The sequence below is a fragment of the Corvus brachyrhynchos genome, unplaced genomic scaffold (assembly GCF_000691975.1).
Source record: "Corvus brachyrhynchos isolate BGI_N302 unplaced genomic scaffold, ASM69197v1 scaffold17, whole genome shotgun sequence".
NCBI lineage: Eukaryota > Metazoa > Chordata > Aves > Passeriformes > Corvidae > Corvus > Corvus brachyrhynchos.
The window spans coordinates 3736014-3758365 of record NW_008240046.1 but is presented as its reverse complement, the minus strand read 5'-3'; the positions used below and the strand labels follow the sequence as shown (position 1 = coordinate 3758365).

General features: G+C 40.6%; 1 protein-coding gene across 13 annotated transcripts in view; it reads left to right on the top strand.

The window, feature by feature from the left end:
- Positions 1 to 22352, top strand: part of APBB2 (amyloid beta precursor protein binding family B member 2) — a 171661-nt gene that overhangs the window by 64621 nt on the left and 84688 nt on the right. For 7 of the 13 annotated variants that reach the window (XM_008641396.2, XM_008641395.2, XM_008641393.2 and 4 more), the window contains exons 2-3: positions 7817 to 7885; positions 11890 to 12690. In XM_008641396.2, coding sequence (XP_008639618.1) covers positions 7867 to 7885; positions 11890 to 12690 — 820 coding nt within the window. In that variant the 5' untranslated portion in view covers positions 7817 to 7866. The remainder of the gene's footprint in view (positions 1 to 7816; positions 7886 to 11889; positions 12691 to 22352) is intronic. The other 6 variants (XM_017744427.1, XM_017744428.1, XM_017744431.1 and 3 more) reach the window with 1 other exon arrangement.

Genomic DNA, 22352 nt, shown 5'->3' with positions numbered 1-22352 from the left:
CTGCTTAGAGACAACAAGTAATGGCCATTAGATATTTACCAGAAGAGCCTGAAATGCTTTTTCTGTTGTCTAGTTGAACAGTTTTGGCATGAAGAAGTGGAATTGTTTACTTGGGTGAACGCTGGGACTCCCATCATCTGCCGGGGCCAAAACTTGCATTAGAATCAACTGGCACCAGAACTCCCTCAGTTTGAGGACAGGGATATCAAAACACCTACTTCATGACTGCTTTGTGCTTTTGTTAAGCTAAGTTTTTCCTTTCCTTAACTTGTCAGGGTTTCTAAGCCAGGAAACTTTCTTTGTTTCTTGACTTTGTTACTGTATGATTTGTGCAGCTTCCTGGTGCCTAACATAACATGTGTTTTGGACATCCAGCAATAATGGTATCAAAATTGCCCACTATTTGGGAGATGTGGATCATAATGAAATCTCTGATAACAGATTAGATCTTGATGGAAGTGCTGATAAAACACATGATTTCGCTTTTGTGTTCTTTGCATAAATAATGAGTAATTGCACCAACTCAGTTATTGTATTTCATGTTTACAGTTGTTGCAATCTTAGTGTTGTACATCAAGGACTTGGTGCAGCCTTAGGCTTTACTCCCTGACTTTATTTTCTGTCCGTACATACACATATACCTAAATAAATCTGTGAAGGGAAGAATTAGGTCTGTGTGGAGTATAGCAGCTGCGTTGCATCTTTGGTGGTAAGGTAATATTTCATCCACTTATGGCATTGACTGCTTTGTTGAATGATTTAATAAATTTAGTGGGTAGAATAGTGTGTGGCCTTATGAAAATAACAAAAGGTTTTATATTCATGGAAACATGTAACAGTTTAAATAGAAAATGGCTTATTTGAAGCCCAGTGCTAGGAAACATATTTCCTATATAGGTGCTGAATGTATAAGAAACAGCAAGGTTTTTAAATTGTAAAATGGAAAGCTGTGAATTTAACGGGTGCCTGCTGGTTTAGACTTTTTAGTGGAGGGTGACTTTTTTGTCCCAAGCAAACTTTTTTTGGGAAATGCCCTTTTTCTGAAGCATTCATAAATCAAGGGTGACAATGAAAGGAAATATTCCTTGTGAGATGGCATTCCCCTGGACTGCAGATGGGAAAGATTTGAGTCTTGGTTCTTCATGATCATCTCCCATGGTAATGCTGCCCTTATAAATAATTGAAAGTGCTTGAGGGCAGAGAGAGCAGGGTTGATTTTTTAAAACTTGGGGTTTTATTTCCCATGAGGAACACTGAAATTTCTGCTCTGCCTCTGTCTATTCAGCTTCCCAAGGAATGCCCAACTGTGCCTTTCTTTGCACTGAGCTTGCAAGGGAGCTGTTGTTTCATGAAACTGCTGGAAAATCTGAGTTTCACTGCAGTGAGATAAAGGAACAAATGTGAGAATGGTGACATTATAAATAACAGCAAACCCCTGAAAGAACCCTAAACTTCCAGTCTTGCAGCGGTGCTGATAATTACATTGCCATTAGCACAAGATGAGTTGGTATAAAAATGTATCGTGGTGTGCCTCTGTGGGCTTGGAGCTGCTCCTAGAATAACAGATAACTGACCCAAAGAGGCACCTCTGCCAAAGGAGGAGAGGTGTATGTACTGTGCAACTCTTGGTAGAAGCATGTCAGTAAAATTCAACATCTGCAAAATCCTGCCCTGTATCTCCTGACCTTTTCTTTCCAGAGAAGGACATCTTGGTGAATGAGATTCAAGCTTTATCACTGCTTGGCTCATGCTTGGGCAGATGACACTTTTCTGTAAAGTTTCTTTAAGAGCTCCACATAATAGCTGAGGAAAAGGCAGATGACTGATGGAGTGGAAGTTGCAGAAGTACCCAATGGCATGGGTTGCTCTCTATGTTAAAGCCTCTCTGGTGTGGGTTTCTGCCTTTCCACATTTACTATGTGGAGACTGGCACAAGAACTTCATCTTCCTCTTGAGTGATCCTGGTGAAGCTCCAAAGCACATGCTCATGTTGGCACATAGGAGCTGACCCAGAGCCTGCAGATGAAAAGCTTTCTTTAGGAACTCTGAGTGTAGTACTCTGAATGCCTATTGTCACTTACGTATTTGTTTCTTAGCATAATTAAATAGTGGCCCTATCTCAGGACCCTGACAGGTCTGTTTCTTCTTCATGGGGGAATCAGAAATAGAAGCTGATTGTTTCCTTGTAATTCCACTTGGAGTTGCCTATGGTCATGGAGAACCACCATGATAGCAGATTTGCATCGTGTGTTTGTCCCCTTTCACAGAAACTCTAGTTCCTTTGGTATTCAATGCCTTGTGAAGATCTGTGAGTTTGTAGAAGAACAGAGAATTTTGGCTAGCATGTCAAGAACTCGGGATTCTGTGTTACAGTTCAGGCCAGTAATACTAGTAGTTTGTTCTTTTCCACTTGTTCAATGTCCTCTACAGCCAAGTGTTGAAACCGAATCTGCTTTCAGCCACACTTCAGTGTAATTAATATAAATGCCAGTAAGTGCAGTTGCTTTTCTGTTACGTTCTCCTTCCACTTTATTATGGATTGATCCATTTAGTTTATGGGGCCCATAAAGCAAATATGATACTTGGCTTTCATTTACGAGCACGTGGTTTGTTTTATCTATGAGCGCTGTGGGCAGAGGTTTCTCAGCATAGTACAGCAGCCTTCTCTGGAAGCTCTGCTGGCTGCATCAGGCCAGGATTCAAGTCACTGCTGTATTCTAGTACTATAATGACGTTGGGTACTGTAATAATACTGTAGGGTGCGGAAGGTATCTTTTCAGCTTTATACCGGCTAGCGCTTGTATTTCAATGCCTTAGAAAGCCTCGAGCAGCCTTGAGAGGTAGCACAGGCAATCTAGCACTTTAGTAGCTCTAAAATCGGTACCTGAATCAGCTGCAGAGCAAATACCATCAGCAGAAGCAAAGAGGGAGAAATATAGCTCCCTGCCCGCTCAATTCCCTGCAGTTAGAAGCCTTCAAATGAGACAGACGACCAGAGATGTTTACAGGAAGGTAGCTGAGCTGAGAGAGGGCTTTTGCCTTCCCTCGACCATCTTTTATTAGGAGAAGGGGAAAGGGGAGGACTGGGGGCGGACCCAGACAGACGACCAGAGATGTTTACAGGAAGGTAGCTGAGCTGAGAGAGGGCTTTTGCCTTCCCTCGACCATCTTTTATTAGGAGAAGGGGAAAGGGGAGGACTGGGGGCGGACCCGGGGTGAGCGGCCAATCAGACACTGGTAGAGAGTCTGAGTTACATTTGGCTTTGCCCGCGCTTAGAACAAAAGAGCTCAGAGCACATGTCTTTGGGAGGGGGGAGGGGAAGCTCGGAACAGGCAGCAACAGTAGGGTATGGCACTTTTTGTCATCTCTTGGCATTCTGTCATCTTAAGCAGTACTGTAACACTTGGTTTATAAACTGTTGTATGTTTTGAAATATTTCTGATTTGTCCTGTTGAAGTTTGGTTGAAGACAACATGTAGCTTTGCAGGGAACTTTCAGCCTTGCTGAGATGTATGTCTTTGTGTAATGAGCCTTATTTTATTTCAGCCTTTGATGAAAAAATGACTAGAAATGTAGAGAACCTTTTTTAGTTTGATGTACCCTGAGCTCTGTTCCGTTACTGGAGGCAAGGAATATGTGGGTAGGACATATGAGTCCAATTTTCAGACAGTTTTAGCAGATGTAGTTAAAAGTGGACATATATACTAACCGTACCGAGGTGAGATACAGAATGTTTTTGATGTACGTGGAACACAAACAATCTTTTCAACATGCAAAATCTTAATTTGCTTTTCTTGAGAGCCTTGATAGTCTCACTGTGCAAAATCTGTCACTCTACTGCTCTTTTCTGTGACTGAGACTTGGACTTTTTATTTTTAGTCACTGGTCTCAACTAACTGTTAGCAATTTGAAATTATTTGCAAACACTTAGAAATTAATGAAATTATATGTCTTCTTTATATTCATACTTTTGATAGACACATACTTTCATTCTTTATTTCCATATAGAGTTGTAGAGTGTTGACTGAAAGATTGTTTTCCATTTTTTTCATTTTCAAATTTTCATCTCTAGAGTCTAATTTGATGTTAAGTACAACTTTACAGTAAAGAGAAAACAATTTTTGCTGTAGAATGCTCTTTCAAATGCTTTTTAAGATCTCAGCTATGAGGCAGTAAAAATAGATGGCTCAAAACTATTGCTACCAGTCTGGGTAATCTGAGGATAAAAACATTTCGGATAATCTTGGTTGATAAAACTTTAATGTATAACTAGCCATAAATTTATAATATGTGGTTCAGAGGGCAGGTGCAGTTATAGCAGGTGAAATCATGATGCCAGGCCATCAGAAGTTTAAAATAAATTAGTTTAAAAAGGGAAGCTGAAATGTCTTTATTTATGTGCATGCATTTAGTTGTTCTTGGAGAAGCAGATTGTGCTCAGGAGTGTGCAGCGTTGTTTCTAGGCTTTGCAGGAGCAGGGAGAGTTTGCAAGCTGCAAATAGCAGGGCTGCAGACAAGGTGTGTGGGAGGTGGTTACTGATAGCAATCTGTTTAATTTTTATTTCTTTTTCCAGCACAGCATCTGTGCTGGAACTTACCACCTGATAGGGTCTCAGTTAACATTCTACCTACTTCTCTTACTGGTGCTGTGACCTGTGCTTAGTGTCTTTCCTGCTTTTGGTGCCTGTGTCACCTGATCAAAGAGCTTGGGATTGGCCTAGTGCTCTTTCAAACAGCTGGAAGGCTGGTGCTGGACCTTGTAGGTTTTCCTAACCCTGTTAAAGAATCGCTCATATTTTGAGTGGCTCTGCTTCCTGATTTAGGAACTGACAAATGATCAAAGTTAAATTCAAATCCCTGGTTTGAAATCAGTCTGAACCAGTCCAAGTCATTTTATGTGCCAAATCTGTGGCCCTTGATTCCTTTCTAATGCTCCATCAAGCATGTGTATAGGCTGCCTGTCCTACAAGGCATTTTGGTAATGTTTTTTCACGGAGACATCTTATCCTAACTTTCTCTTTCGTATGACAGTTTGCTTTTGTTTTGGTATTTCTGATCAGCTTTGATTACACATTGTTTACCTTCAGTCTTGGAAAGAGATATTTGTGGATGACACTTGAGATTGAAGCTGTAGAATATGGAAGTCCTCCTTGCTTTATTGGCCATCTCAGTTGCAGAAATTCAAGTTACAGTTTCTGAGTTTGTGTGCCTGTTTAAGGGAGAATGACATTTATGCTTGTGCCCTGTATTAGCATTTATAAAAGTAGGGCTATTTGTAAATTAGCAAATAAGTCCAAAGTGCAATCTTTATTGTAGAGATTGAGTTAAAAAAGCAGAATGTAATGGCTCATGAGTTTAATTTAAGCAATGGGATTAGAAAAATTACAGCCATTTACTTAGCAAATGTCACTGTGAATGTATAGATCCAGTGACAGAAGGTCTTATTATCTGTGCTCACAAGTAGCCAACAGATAAAACACACTCCATCTTCTTGCTGTGACAACACTGGTTTTGCCTACCCGACTGTTCCATTCTACACATGGGGGGAAATCTAATTAAAGGGAGAAAATTGAATTTGGAAAAGACTTAGCATGCCATCTTGTTTTTTCCCCCTCACTAAATGCAGAATTAGTCACTATGGCATGTCACGGCTATACCTTATATAAATGAAAGAATTGCTCTTTATTTCTTAAAGTGGTACTTGATTTCAGAATACTCTAGTAGTACAAGATGACCCACATTCTCTGCAATATAAAGTTTCACTCAAGCAGTCAAATATACACTGATTATTTAGATTTATCTATCTTAATAAAAAGAAAAGTACAGGAACAGTGGATTTAGCCAGCTTCTTTTTGTCATTTATATTTAATTTTTTTATTATTTTTCTTTTTCCTTCGTATCTGTTAGAATCAGATTCTGAGAAGCATCTTGTCTTGTAATTTTTTGCTAGATGAGGAATTTGGCTTTGTGGGAAGGGGAAAGGAAAAAAATAGTAAATGGGAAGGCATATTCAATTTGAGTGCTACAACGCATTGCAGAATCTGAAGGTTTTTTTCCTCAATTACACCATATAAAGACAGATCAGCTTTATGGATTCCCATTAATAAGAGCATCACTGGAACAGAAACAGCACTGCTGCTAGGGTGTTGCGGTCGGTTGGCAGCATGATTAGCTCTAAAAGGAGAAATGTCATTATTGTGGCAGCAGGGGCTGGCAGGGTGCCTCTTGGGGATGGAGGAGCCAGGACAGAAAGCTGGTTACCAGATGGTGATTTCAGTAGGACTGGGTGAAGCAGGAAATAGCTGGAAATGGGAGGAGCTGCATTTAGCAAGCAGGTTGAAGTCCTGATTTTATTCTGGTGTGAGAACAGATCCAGGGTGGAGTAGAGAGGGCAGCAATGATTCCCTGCTTGGGCAGGGGTGTTGAATTTGATGATCTGGAGAGGTCCTTCCCACCCTCAGGAACTCAGAGATTTGTGTGGAGGAGTCTGCAAATAGATTTGAGAGCACCATGTGTGTAAGGTGTTTGCAGCCTTGCTCGTTTCCTGCTCTTGCATTCCCCAAACTGCTCTGTCCACCATCATAATTCGCTTTCTGGGCTTTGCTGAGCTTTCTCTTTCCAGCTTCCAAGCTCAGTCCAGCAGAGATGTCATTGCCAGAGGGAGCAGCCAGAAGAGAATCATCAGCTGTAGTCTCTGATCACACACCACAGCACTTCATCTGAGTATTTTTCTTCCTTTTCTGTTCTGAAAGGGTTAGGTGTCACCTGGAATTTGTGTAGGTATCTAGGTAAGAAGAATCAGATGACATTTGGTACTAAGAAAGCTTCTAGTCTCGATTCTGATTTCAGCTAATAATGTAAATCTGGAGTTTATTAGGATGCTTTTGCCTGACATCTGTTTAACTATTAGCTGGTTGTAGTTTTAGAATGAATGTTTTAACATCGGAATTCACCCTTTGAGGTGAAAGGAGTTAGCTGGTGCTGAGCTGCAGTCATTGTATAATGAAGGTGTTCTCTACAGCTGCTTAGACTTTAACTAGAGCCCAAGTGTACAAGACCTGGGGCTGTAGCCCCATGGCATGAATACGTCATTAAATGTACTCAAGAGATATCCTTGCAGAAGGGAAATCTGCTTTATGGAAAGGTTTGTATAATTTCTTCCCTCTGTTTCCTAGATGCAGTGACAAAAATAGTAATGAGTACCTTGTCTCTCACTCTGTGTCCTTCATCTCCAAACCAGTGACTTTAAGGCAAAATGGTTTATCTATGAGAAGCTGGCCAGGAAAGGGTCCCATACTGGAACTTACTGCCTAGCTTTCTTTTTGTGATTCCCTCCTGTGGGATCAACCCTGCATTCTGTGCTTCTTAATTTCATATGCTAGATCTCATTCTGCAAATTTTCGTGGGAACCTGCCTTACTGCTATGTTTTCTTTTCTTTTACCAGTGCTGCTGTGGTTTCCTGAGTAAGCTGTAGCTGAGTAATTGGGAAAAACCTAGTATTTTCTAATGTATTGAACTTTTTGCTACAGTATGTTGACTAAAACTGGAGAATATTTTTGAATTTGTGCTCCTAGTAAAGTTGTACATTAACAAAAATGTAATAGTTATTTTTACTTACATGTTCATTTTTCTGTAGACTAGCCTCTCCCATACTTTAATGACTGTCAAATATCATTGAAAACTCAAAAGATCCTCACTGTTATGCTGTGGGCTTCATTTAGAATGCTTAACATCTCTCAGGAACTTCTAAAATGTGGTATTTTTTCTTTTGTGTTTTCCTTTGGTTTTAATTCTTAAATGGTCCCTCTTTTCAGATATCAAATTATAATCTATTTCCTGATGCATTGCTGACGCCCCGCGAGCCATGTCAGAAGTACTTCCAGGTCAGATGCCCTTTAAAAGATTCTGCTATGCAAATATGTGAAATTTTCCTCTTATTTTTCTTCTTCTTCTTTCCAGGACCATATTTCACTTCCATTTTGCACTTACGCATGAAAAAGGGCAAGCACTTCCTTTCTTTTTTAACTGTGCCTTTTTGAAGAAACTCTCTATTCAGCTTTTTTAAGACCTGCCATAGATCATACGACGCAAAAAAGTCATTAGATGGCAAAGACAAATCGTTCATGCACTATTCTTTGTTTGCAATGGCATTTTCTCTTTCTTTCTTTAGCTCTGTAAGTTTTATGACAAGATTAAAATACATCAATAAAAGCCATTCAGGTAGTAGCGTTATTTGTATTATTATGATCCTTAGAGAATTGGCACTACTCTGCGTTAAACACATTATAGTGGTAAAAGTATTTTAATCTAGATCTGTAAGAATGTTAAAAGTCTACAGTTGAGGCTGGGAGCTCTTTTAAAAAGTAAGCAAGTCAAAACCCTTAATGAATTGCTATGACAGGTCTTCTACCAAGTTAAGTGCTGTCTTGAAGCACCAACAATTTAACATTATTATTATTCCCAGTAACGATAATTTCCTAATTATTGTTAGCTTTTCACCAGAGTAGAATATTTTTTAGAGTAATACCCTACTTTTACTCACTTAAAACTTACCAGTGTTCCCCCACTTTAGCTGAGATATATGTATCAACTCAGTGATTCCTGATCTGGTTGTCCATTTGTGTTTGCTTTCCAGCAGAAGGTAGAGGAATTGAAAATTGGGTGCCCTGTGCCAGTAGCATTGTCGTTGCTGGTGGCCAGGCAGCACAAGGAGCTGTCTGAGAGGGGGATGGAGTCCGCCTGTGGAACCCTGGGTGCAGGAACCCATGGTTCCTGCATTTTATTGAAGTTTTTGTGCTTCCTCTGGGAAAAGTGACGTGTTTCAAGCATCACTGTGTCCTGTATAAAGGAAGAGGGACAGGCTATCGCTCTTCTTCCTTACGCTGTTCTACTGTGCAAGCTTTCTTCAGTGCTCTTAGGCATTTACTTGCATTCCAATTTTTCTGGTGCTTTAGTTAGTCCCAGTCTCGTAGCAACTTCTACCCTTGAGATGGAAGATCTGGCCTTTCCCATCTGTATTTCTTCTTCTCTTTTTGCCTCCCTTTCTCTTTCCCCCCCCCCGCCCTTTTTCTCATGTCTATATCTGCTTCCAAGGGCAGAGGGAAGCCGGCTGCGTGCATGCCAGAGCAGGCTCTCAGCCCCTGAGAGAACAGCCTGCTTCACTCTGTGCACACCTTGTGCTGCTGTTTGCCTGTTCCTTGCTCATTTGATCATGATGATTTGATCAACAGATCACCTGAGATGGGGTCAGGAGGGGAAATGGTGTCTAGTGAGAGGTTTGTTTTGACATTTTTCTGTTCGTGGTCATACACCAGCCCAACTTACCACCCAAGTCACAACCACTACGTGGGTCGCAAAGACTCCTTGGCTTAGTCGTTGAACAGCGTGCCAGTGTTCATCAAACCAATGGAGAGTCTTTATGAAGCAGATTAGTCAAATGTAATGCATTTTGTTGCAGTGTTTCCAAGGGCGTTTTCTTAACAATAGTTCTCAGCAATGAAACAATAACAGCAGGGGACAGGCTACAGATAAGCTGGCAGGCAAATGCTTAAGCTTTGTCTAGGAAGATTATTTTTAAAGAAATTTGTTCAGTAACAAAAATAGTGGCAAACATTGCATGAAGCAGCTCATTTGTAGCAAAGGAGAAAAATAAATTTCAATCTTGTTCCATATTGTGGTAATTGTATTTATTGGTGAAAACCATAAATGCTTGTTTTAATTTGCTGAAGCATGAAGTAAAATATAATCTAGTGAAATCCCTAGATACCATGCAATTCCATAAATTCTAAAGGTCAGGCAGTGGCAGGGGAAATTATCCTGCCCTATTACTTTACTTTTTTTTTGTAACTTTCAGGTTGTCAAATTTTGAGTGATTCAGAAAAGAATACAAAGCAGTGAGTTGATATGTATGATATGTATATGTTGATGATATATATATATGTTTCATGTAAAACATTTTGGTAACATCTGATCAAATGCAACCTTGCTTACATTAGACCTGGTTGGTTTTAAACAAGATCCAGAAAACTATGTGTACGTATATGATGTGTTTATCTGAGAAGTAATTTACATAGTTCCTTTAAATTTTGTGATAGTTGTGTTTTAAAGTCTCATGTGGCTAAAGCTGAAATTGCTCACAGGATGTTTGTTAGCTGTTACCTAAGATGATGGCTTTTGCACGGTGTGCATGGGGTGATCCATCTTCTAAAGAATTTGCAGTTGGTTTAGACTGACTGACTGGGGCTTGAGAAGTTGGCAAACATGAATAATTGTAAAATTCAGTTTAAATTCTGTTTCTAACAAGCTTTAGAAATTGTTCTTCAACAGCTGGGTGGGTAATTCAGGGAACAAAGAGTATTATTATTTGATCTGCTTGGTTTTAAGTGAACCAGAGTGATGTTTGCAAGTGAGCAGCTTTGACAGCACATCAAAGAGGAGGGAACACTAGCAACTGTGCCTGCATTTAGGTAACCTTGTGAAGTGCTCCTTTTCCCTCTGTTTATGTATTATATGTTCTTTTAAAACCCATATATTTAATCTCTTGTAAATCTGTACAGCAGTCAGTTCTGTCATATATCAAATATAAAAAGATGCAGCACAGCTCAGCTGGAATGATCTGTCATCAGCTAGCTCAAATTACAGCTTTTCATTCCTGGATAAGCTCCAGATACCTTTTTATGTGCTATATAAGCAGTCAGTGATATCTGAGAATTAGGAACAACAGAAAGGGTGTTTCATGTTGTGGCAGATGGGAGTGATTTATTAATTGGTCTCTAATTTAGTTGCCAGGTATCAAACAACAGTGACTGCCACAGTAAATGAAGGTGTTCATGGAGTACTTGTGCAGATTGGTGGAGGCCATAAATAGACCGTACAGGAACAAATTACAGTTTTTTAATTAGTTTTGGGTTTCTTTATCCATATTTTGATAATTTTTAATAGTCTAAAAATCTGTTCCCTCAATAAACTTAATATTTTTTCAAAATATGAGCTGTGACCCTGGCTAACAACAGCCAGAAACTTGTTTACATGTAGGCAAAAGAATGGTATTATTTAACAGTGTAGTGGGTGTGCTCTGCCCTAGGATGTATGTTTTACCCTTTGTGAGCTGTAGAAATAGTAAGGCATCTCTGGAGCCAGCCCTATTTTTAAAGTTGATTGAATTCCACCAGGATATTTTGTCAAGGGATTTCTTTTGCCTCCCCTTGGAAATCAAATACACCTTTGTGAAATAATCTTCTGCTCATATTCCCTGACCCTCTACTTCCAGTCTCTAAAAAAAAAAAAAAAGAAGGCAGAAGGGTAGGGAGGGGAAAGACAGAAAGACAAATAGCGGAGAAAATGCAGGTGTTGGGAGTCACCAACTGACCAGCCAGTCAGGCTTAGCACTAACAGCACTACCCTTAGATGAAAAAGAAGCAGCATCTGTCTGCAGCCTGCTTAGAAATATCTCAAATTTCTGCTTCCTAGTGATGAGCACTTGAGGAATTATTTCGCTCCTCATTGGAGACAGAGGGGAAATACTAAAATAGTTATGGTAAGGATGATAGTGAGAGTCCCAGGCATTTGCAAAGGGCATCTCTGCTGTCCCAGAGCCTGCCTGCAACAGAATGAGAAATTAAAACTCTGCCCTAAAACTGTCCTGTATAGGGTCAAGCTTTCCACTTTTTCTCATCTATGTGGTCCTGATGATCTCTCTGTATGTTTTTCTGCCTCTGTTCTTCCTTATTTAATAGCGAAGCTTTTGTCTTTTCTCTTCCCCACTTAGGTTGTGGTAATTTTCCTCCTGTAAAACAATTACCCAAAGGGCTACATGCCTTTACCAGAAGCCCTAGCAGAATGATGTATATAATGAATGTGTTTCATGTCTGTTTCTTTTGCTTTTCAGTCGATTCTGGTGTGGACGCGCTGGCAGTGTTTATGGCAAGCGGCAGCACGACGGACGTTGTGAACCGCAACAGCCCCGCCACCCCGCCCAACACCCTGAACCTGCGCTCCTCTCACAACGAGCTTCTGAATGCAGAAATCAGGCACACAGAGACCAAGAACAGCACTCCTCCGAAATGCAGGAAAAAGTACGCGCTGACTAACATTCAGACAGCTATGGGTCTTTCCGACCCAGCAGCTCAGCCCCTTCTGGGGAACAGCTCTGCCAATATAAAGCTGGTGAAGAATGGAGAAAACCAGCTCAGGAAAGCTGCCGAGCAGGGACAGCAGGATCCCAACAAAAACCTCAGTACCACTGCAGGCGTAAATGTAACTTCTGAGAAGTTTGAAAGCAATGAGCCGATCCCGCAGGATTCCTCTGGCTGTGAAATATTACCCTCACAGCCAAGGAGGACCAAGAGCTTCCTGAATTACTATGCGGATCTAGAGACATCAGCTCGAGATCTAGAGCCGGGTTTTGTTGCAATGGAAGATAAGTCTGCACAAAGCAACAGCCAGGCTTCTACTATTATTGTCAATGGGGAAGTCCTGCCGCGGAAACAGAACAAGATGCCAAGCCCAGAGGATGGCCAGGTTGCCACAGTGTCATCAAGCCCTGAGACAAAGAAAGATCACCCAAAAACTGGGGCCAAAACAGACTGTGCCCTCCATAGGATTCAAAACCTGGCCCCAAGCGATGAGGACTCCAGCTGGACCACCCTGTCCCAGGACAGCGCCTCGCCGAGCTCGCCTGATGAAGCAGGTATGCAAGCAAAGGCTCCTCACAGCCACTGTTTCAAAAAGGCATTGCTTTTCTCAGCTGGTGCCAGGAAGGAGAGAGGTGGGTCAGCAGTTTCAGTGGAGAAGTGGATTGTATCAAAATATAAGCACTGGCCTTGCACACAGCTGTTTGTCTGCTAGGGAATGCTTGGAAGCTTCCTGCTTGATTGTAGCCACTTTAAGAGAGGCACCAGCAGATGCCCTATACAGGGTCCTAGAAATATGCTAACTGCACCTCTTGCTAGTTTATAAATAATTGCTCTTCAATAATCAGTGGGTACATGTTGTGAGAAGAACCTGATTGTCTGGAGATGCTGAAAACTACTGATAGCTACCTACATCCAACAAAAAAGCTTTTCTGAATGATGGTTTTTAGGTTCAGTGAAGACTTTTACTTTTCTAATGCACAACTTTGTAAGTGTGCCCACTCCATCCCAGTCATTTGATGATGCTCCCGATGTGCCGACATAGGTAAAGAGAAGCCCTCCCAGCTGGAGAGTTGTGCAGTGAGCCCTGGTGGTGTCCATCCTGGAGGTCTGTGGTTTTGGGCATGGACAGGGCTCTTCACTGCCACTGCATCTGGGGTAGAAGGAGAGAATCGTGTGGGGTCTTCGCAGCTCAGTGTTCTCCAACCATTGCATTTATGCTTCAGTAATAGATGTTAGGGCCTAAGCGAAGAAAGACGTTTATCTAGGCGGAAGAAAATAGGCAGTAGAGTTTTAGTCATATGACTTCTGGGAAGTGAAAAAATCCCCCAGTCTTGAGAACAGTTAATCTATAAAAGAATGTAGTCCAGCAGATACATGGGGAATTAATAATGTTTAATCCAGAGATTGTATTTAGCACTTCAGTTTATGTTAGAAATATGGTTTTCCTGAGAAGACACTGTTGAAAATAACAATATACTTCTTTCAGGGCTTCTGAATTGTTTTGTCTTTCTCTTCCCACTCTTAACAATATTTCATTATTCAAATCCTGGAAATCTGAATGTTGTTTTGTGAGGTATTTTTGTTGTTTTGTTTTTGTGTGTTTTCTTTTGGAGTTGTATAATTCAAAAACCCTGAAAATTTTATTCTAAATTGGTTGCGCTGGGAAGGCATCATTGTTTAGACAATGATGCATTGTCCTGAACTCTCCTTTGGGCAGGATACTTCTATGTGTGGTCTAATAAAAAGGTGTTTCCAAGAGCCTTGACCTTCTCTCTGAGTGAGGAGGTCAAAAATAAGTAAAACTCAATTTAAAGATACAAAGCAACTGACTTATTTTAACAAATGTTAATGTTGACAAACAGATATGCTAGAATCCATTAATAATGGGCACTGAACACCACAAGCACAGTACAGTATAAGAAATGTGTTTTGAGGAAACTCTTCTTTCTTCTCCAGGGAAATTAGCTATATGTACATCTTGACAAGAACTACATTGACCTCAACTTTTAGATAATTTTATGAGTGCTTTCAGCTATCTAACTTTCTTTCTGAGATTCAGTACTTAAAAAAAAATGAGCCTGAGGTGATTTTAGAAGGAGAAAAAACCTATAGTCAGCAAAGCAATGGGATGTCATTGAGATCTTAGCACATGCCAAGCCCTAATGGGTTTTCAGGCAGCCTTCCTAGAGACAGGCAGTGACTTGCTGCCAGAGCTGATTGACACCCAGCACTGCAGGCAGTCCCCCAAACAAGCAAGCTTGCCTCTGTTGGCCTCAGGCACTGCATCTCCTCTGGGACCTACTGCATCTATCCATCTGCATCCTCTGTCATTTGGAGAGTCTTATGAATAACCAGACACCGGCTCCAGGTGGCTTTAATACTGCAAATGGACCAGAACTGGGTTCAAATCACGGGGAACCCTTCCTCCTTCTCTCTCAAGAAAATTTCCTTAGTCTAGTTTTCAAAGGAAACACATCTTGTGTTATTACACCATCTACCTATTCCTTCTCTCCCTCTCTGTGTATTCACCAGTGTCACCTGGATGAATTTGCATGTATTCATTGTATGAATCTGTGTGGTGCAAGCAGCAGCAAAGCACATGCCCCAGAGCCCAAACCTAGGAGAGAATGAGGGTAGTGTTTTCCGTTTGTGGCTTGCTTTTTTGTTTGCTTCTTTGCTTTTTGTTAAGTTCCCCAGAAGGCTATAGAAGGCAGGCACATTTCTTAATCTTTGTATCACCTGAAAAAGAAATTCAGTGGAAAGTTATTCTGCCACAGTAAAGTGCAGTGCTCTGTGTAATAATCTGATGAATTAGAAATGAGAATTCTTCAGGTAATAAAAAGAATTCTCTTTGCCTCAAAACCTACAAGAAAATTGGAATTTGCTTTTGCTTTCTGTTTTACATTAATCTAAATAAAACTCCCTCCTTCTAGAGCCAGGAATATCCCCATGATTAGGAAGGTCCCTGAGATGTGGGACACATGGTGCTAGAGAGCCATGGATGTTTCTTGCTCTATGCCAGCCGCCCTCCTTGCTCTCTTTGGGGTTGTGGGAGGCTGTGCACGGGCAGCAGCCTCCTCGGGCTCCCTGGTCTCTCAGCCTTTGGGTCACATGATGCCTTGTTTCTCCCTGGTTGAAATCAAAGGGGTATTAAAACCATGAGTGTCCTCTTTCTCAGGAGTGCTGCTGCTGTGTGCAATTGCAATAGACCAACTGCCTGTGTGCTGCTGCTCTCCGAGCGGATACGAGAGGGCAGTTTAATGGCTGGTTACAAAGGAATGAGTTCAATCCAGTGCAGAAATGGCAGCTGTGAGACCAGCCCTTGGGGATCAGGAGTGTCACTCCTCTAAAGAGAGCCTGGTGTTCTGAAATAACAGCATGTCTGAGGAGAATAGCCCTCTTAATACGATAAAAATTACAGTAAATCATGAACTAGTCAGAAAGATTTATAGCAGTGGTCAATTCTGACTCTGATTTTAACCAGCATCTTTGACCAAATTAAAATGGATGCCCTCTTAAAAGCACGATTATTCCTCTGCAATACCTATCTGATACAGACAATAAGTCTGTTATTTGCTCAGAACATGTTTTCTGTGTTCCTGAGTGGGGAAAAAGATTTATACACTAAAAATACATTAAATTACATTGTGGATTAACACAGGTCTTATAAAACGAGAGAACCATCTATACAGTTGTAGGGTTCCAAGTAAACACCCAATTTTCATCTTTTTGGGAATAAGAGTCTCTGGTTGACAACTGTGCATCCTAAAGGCTGACAACTTTTAATATTGAGCTGTTGGATTTTTCTTAATCCTGCATGTTACTGATAACCATGCACTCAAGAACAGTGCATGTTTTATAGCCTCAGGCTTGACCATTTGCTGACTGCTTATGAAATAAGAAAGGTGACTATTGCTCTATATCCCCAGTGTTTATGTAGGTAACATTCTGCATGTGAAGTAACTAACTGCATGTTTGTCTCTTATTTAGCCATCCCTGTAAGAAGATTTTAGGGTCAGTTTAAAAGAAATAAAACTTCAAGGGCAGCACGGTTACACAATGTTCACAGTATCAGGATCTACTGTGATCTACTGGTAGAAGGCCATAAAATAAATTGTACTTGACAGTAAATTGAACTTGAAAGATGATCCTCTCAAGTACACATTGCCACTATCACTTGCACAGGGAGGCTGCTTGCTGTGTTTAGGCAGTCAGGTTGGTTTTATTCCATGATTCTCAGTGGAGCTACCTAAATCTGTATCTTGGATGCTCAACTGCTCTGACTTGAAATCTAAAGATTCCACAATTAGGAGTGTTAATCAGCACCCTTTTGAATTGGGATAGATAATAAAAATGGGTATGTAAAGGTGAATTAATGTGCTTAAATTCAGGAATGGCAGAATAGATGTTTTACACACCAGCAATTAGCATCTTCTCCCAAACTCTGTTTCCAATTACCAAAATTTGGGACTATAGAAAAGGTTTTTCAGAATGTGTTGTGTGGTCACAGTTGCAGTTTCATACTTAACTGTTTGCCAAAAAGATAAAGAACAATTCTTCAGTTCATCAGAAACTATGCTACCTTAGTAAAGCGTGTAATTCCTGATCCAGAAAATATCATAGTGCTGCTTTGTATAAGTGCAGTACTATGATTTTGAGCATGTTAAAAATGAATATTTTTCTATTCAGTAAAATGTGTACTTGTGGGATAAACAAATGCCTGCAGGGCCTGCTCCTGGAACATGTGGAATACCTGTGTGGGAAAGTAAAAGGTGGCAGTGGGGGGCAGAGGTGGTGCCAAGACAGCACGGGGAAGTAAATGCCAATGTCATACTACTGCCTGAGTAGAGTAGTTCACAAGGTGCCCAGTGCATTGCACATTTCCCCTAACTCCACAATGCACTTTACATGAATGTGTAATGTTAAGAGATATTAGGACATGCTTTTTGTGTGCTCTAGCAAAGTGGAAAACTCTTCTGAGCATCTGTAGGGCAGGCTCAAGTTTCAGGAGTGGTGAATAACTTAACCATGTCAAGTACTTAACTTTACAAACTGTTTTTGGAAACTTTTCAAGCTTCTGTAGTTTAGGGATGGAAGTGTGTAGTTCTGGATGCTGCATGTCCTCTCTGAGGTAGAATGCATCTTGTTGGAAAAGCTCTTCTATGCCTAGGATTGTCAGACGGAGGACTAAGCAAAGAGGAAGGGAAAACAAATCACAGAAAACAGAGAAGGTAATGGGGAAAAGTCAGGATCCTGATTTCAGAGGGATGATAAGGCAGGAAGTTGCACAGAAGAAAAGCCAAAATAAGCTGATAGCAGACAAACCAGCTCTCCTTAAGAAAAGGAAAGTTCCCAGTTCATATAGCTGTTCAAGTAATAAAAAATTATGACCAAAATCGATCCAGTAAACCTCTGCCTCAGCACTTCTGAATGCTGCATAGAAGTTGGGCCAAACTTCAATTCACCTGATTGATGCTTTGAAATGGGTATAGATATCTCTAGGGAAAGGAAGGGGAAAACAGTATTACCTTTGGGAGGACACTTTATGTGCAAGCTGAGAACGAGGTTATATTCTTCTAGATGGGGTCTGTGTGCTCTGAAGATCTTTGCAGCCTATTTGGATGTTGTTTGTCATCTTCTAGGCTCCTGTATATCAGCTGCAGGAGGTGTGGTAGAGGAATGGTATCACCACTCAGCAGAATGAGTCTTTGCAGTGGCCCTTGAGCTCTTCAGGACCTTGCAGTTGCTGGGCTAGCAGTGATTCACCAGATGTGCAAGCTGGGGATGGCCAGCACAGTTTGGGGAGTTTCCTGCTCAGAAGATGTTCCTGCCTTTTTGCACTCTGCAGAGTGGAAGTGCAAAGCCTGGGCCACTGCGGTTGTTCCTGTGAGCACCTGCTGTGATCCCAGCGTCGGGCCCAGCAGTGGTGAGCTGGTCTCCCCAGTGCTCTCAGAGGAGAAAGCTGATGGGGGAACAAGTGGGTTGTGAAGTGGGGAAGATGGGTTGGAAGATGGGAACACGACCTGAAGGGGGAAGCAAAGGGAGAGTAAATGCAGCTGTGGAGATAAATGAGAACTTGGCACAAGCTGAAGGAGAGCTGGAAGCAAGCAGGGATGTTTGTGGACAGTAGGTTAGGTAAGCAAGGCTAGCACAAAGGCGATGATGACAGTAAATCAGATGGACTGATTTTGACAGCAGAAGTGAGTACTGGGGATTTTGCTTGTGCTGGGATGTTATTTCACAGAAGTTCTAAAAACTTGAGCACAAAAAGGGGAAGATCTGAGTTATTTGATACTGAAGTACTGCTAAGAGAAAGTCAGATCCTAGTTCAGGCCCCTGTGGAAGGAGATGTTTGTACAGTGAGGGACACAGACTTAAATCCTCCTCAAGTTCCTGCCCTGTTATGTTTTCAATTGGAGGTATTTCTTTTGATCTCCTCAAGTTAGAGGCTACTTTAGACCCCAGTTTCTCAGTGCACTGGTTCCTCATGTGCTGAATTCTCACATAAGTCAAGCATTAGCTGATAGAAGTTGAATTCAGCTTTAATTAACAACATGGGTTTGGCTGAATTGGGGTCGTGGGTCCCTTGAGTCACAATCGTGCTGTTGCAAGTTATGGTATTGGACATACAGCAACTTATAGCATGTACCACTAAGACATGGAATAGATGGTGCTGCAGGCAGCCTTGGGTTCGCTGCTGTTGCATCAGGAGGAGGTGGGTAGATTCAGAGCAGTACTGAGCGTCTCCATGGGCCAGAAGAGGTGGTGTGTGATACAACTTGGCATGCTGCAGAGACCCTGCTCTGAACTCGGTCCTCGCTTGAGAGCACATGTATGGTCCCTGCCTTAAGGGACATGAAGCCTTTTTTAAGCAATCCCATGAAAGCACTTATATTTGCTGTTAAGACTCGATTGCTTCATTTTGAGAGCCCCTGGGTACTCAGGATTAGGCCATAAATGTCCAATATCTGGATGCCACAGAGCTCAAGATAATGACATTAAGTGGGTTCCTTGTAGTGTCTGGATCTGGTTTCCTAAAGCCCAGCAGTGTGTGTCCTTCGGCTTGCATGGTAGATTTATCCATGATACTTTGGTGATGAGAAGTCCTTGGGGGGACTCCAAATCCAAAGCATATATTTTTGCTTCCTGCTTATAGTGTCTCCGGGGCATTTTAATCCATTTTTTATGGTGTTGTGTTACAGGGATTGTTTTTTAACTGCTATTTGTTATGTTGATTATTTTATATGTACATAATTTGATACACTGGACTAATTTATTACACAGTAAGACTACTTCAAGGCTTTTGCTTGAAAATCATTCTCAGAACTCTTCAAGAAACTGTTTCTTAATAAAACTATTTTGACCTAAACAATAACACAATTTAACTAAATACATTTTTCCTATTTTTAAATTACTTTTGAGTTGAGATTCTGCAGATCTCAATTTAAATTTTAAACACTGCATCAGTTATTAACTCAGACATCATTGCAGGGGACTGAGAGAGGAGTAGCACTGTCATAATCCACAAGTAAGGGCTTTAACTTTGTTGAGCACATTTCTTGTTTGCACATAATTGATAAAATACTCTAAATCTAGGGTTATTTACTTCTTGGAAGTCAATTTTGGGCACTTCTCTGAACCTGAGAAATTTTTAGTAAGGAACAAAGGACCCCATCCCTCCTCCCCTACTCAGCATGAAAGCCAAAAAGCACAACTCAGATTGGCCAAATTAATTTTAACATTAGAATAAATTCCCATTCAGACCTTAATTTAATTTTACTTGTACTCTGTAAGAAAGAGACAGTCAAGTTATCCTGGTCATTTTGGCTGACATGATTCTTGGCTTTGCTTAAATTATTGATTATAGCAAGGGGAGGGACTTTGCAGTGGGAACAGCACTCACTAATAGAAGCCTTTCACTAAATCAATTTCTACCATTCCTGCAATGCACCTTCAGGAAGTCAGAGGTTTACAGCTATAAGAAGAATTTTGTCTTCGAAGAGCAAACCTTTGCTTTAGATTTTTTTAAACTGTTCTTGTTTATACGGGCAGCTGACGAAAAAAAAATCAACATAAATATATTTTCAGGGGTTATTTGCAGGATGAGGGGCTGTTCTAGTTCAAAGTTGAACTGATTAAATCTTGATTTGATTGTCATCTAAAGACTTGTTGGCTGAAAGTACTGTTTCTGTACTAAGCAGAGTCAGTCAGAAAATACATCAGTGCAAGCTGGAATGAATTCAGTAGAGGATGGAGCGTGTGCATACGCTGCTGAAATTCGTGTATAGCCATCTCTCTTATTTTCTCTTGGCTTATTAGAAAGTGCAGTCATTTATATGGTCAACACGTGGTGTTTCCTCTGTTACATTTACCAGCAGTTGAATGGGGGTGGCTTCTCTTCCCTCCCATCCAAAGTACCATTCCTCGTTAGGCTAATTAAGTAAGTGTCTGTTTAAGCACAGCAGTGTATTTTCTCATATTTGAGTTGGAGATGCTACACAGAAGGAGAGTATGAAGCTGTTGGGACATGTATATAGCAAACTTAAAGGATGCTGGTAGCAGATCAGTACACGTTGAACTATACGGGAGCATCTAGTAACTGTAAGTAACACTTCTATTTTAATTTTTCATTGGTTGACAGTCACTTAGGCCTGGATACTGAATGCAGTTATTTTATCTGTTAATAAAAATTCTGCTCAGTGGAAGATCAGCTGGTATCTGACAGGTTAGGTTGCAGCAGTATCTTTCTGAATGCTCATTATTTCAGTAGTGAATTGACAAATGATGTTTTATACTTGTGATCCATAGAGCTCGAAGATCTTTACAGGGATTTAAATACATTCAAAACCAGACTTTTGTTTTCTCCTTTACATATGACAAATTCTTCCCTGTATTTTTCTTGCAGTCAAAAGGAAGAAAACCAGTATCTCTAAACAGTGTATCAGTGGTACCCCTAGTCATTCCCTAAAGTTCAAGGTAAAGGAACTTCTGCAATACTGAGTGTGGGTTTGGGGGTTTGAAATGTGAGGCAATTTACAGCCAGTATTGAATTGAGAGCTGTCAAAGAATGTTGACAAATATCTTGGATATTTTGTTTTGCCCATCTTGCCAGCTCTAACTAAATAAATTTGTCGAGGTAGAAAAAGGATGTTTTATTGGAAAGCTGATTCACACAAAACCTTTACACAACTTTGGGGAACTGTAATTAAATAGCACAACTGTATTTGCTCCTTACGGAACAAACTTAATAATAAGGAACGGTGATATTGTTTAGCTTTTGTAAAATTACTGGAAATTTAGTTCACTTTTTTCTTTTGTGGGTAAGCTAGCATTGTTTGTCACACTCTAACTGTAGCAGAATTTCAGGATGACATTTGGTGTTAAGCTCAAATTACCTTATTTTTCTTTTGTGCTTAACTAAAACAGAATAATGAGTCTCCCTTTTTTGCCCATGGAGGCTGTCAGCAGATCAACTAAGGGACTTTGTAGTTTTCTGGTTACGTAAATTTCCTTTGGTTGATTGTGCTGAAACATAACCAATGCTTTTTTTAACAAAGATATCTGAAAAGTAGGAAGATGACGTCAGAGCAACAGGAGTTTCAGGGCTAAGCTTCCACTGGCATGGAAGAGGAAGTTTATTTCATTTTTCTTACAGGATTGGTTTTTTCCCACTAAAATGGGTGTATTAGGCTCTGTTAAATTATATTGCCTACAGGTATTCAGGGTAAGTATAGGAAATAAGGCTTTTATGCAACATCAGAATTAATGTATGATCATTAACAGAAGATTTATTTTCTGTAGTTCTCTTGATTTCCTATCACAGGTGAATTCTCTTTCAGAACTATACTCCAGATTTCTATACTTTAAATATATCAAGCTCCTCTTTCCTAAGGTTTTCTAATCCTACAATTACTTTGCAGGGAAAATGCAGCTTCTTAAAAGAAGCTACCTTAGGAATAGGGTGACAGTGGAAGTTTCCCCATTCTCTGTTCTCCCAGTGGCTTCTGTCCACATCCACTTTAAGTTTCAAGAAGCTGGTCCAGAAAATAGTGGGGCATGGTCCAGTGTACTCAACACTTCCTGGAGGAAATCACCTTTTTTTGGTGGATAGATGTCTCTGACTTGATGGAGGCTGTTGTTAATCTGGGACAAGCTTCAGCTGTTCAAAAATAAAACCAATTGAGTAGTGACTCTTCTTAGTTGTAGTTTTCCAGGA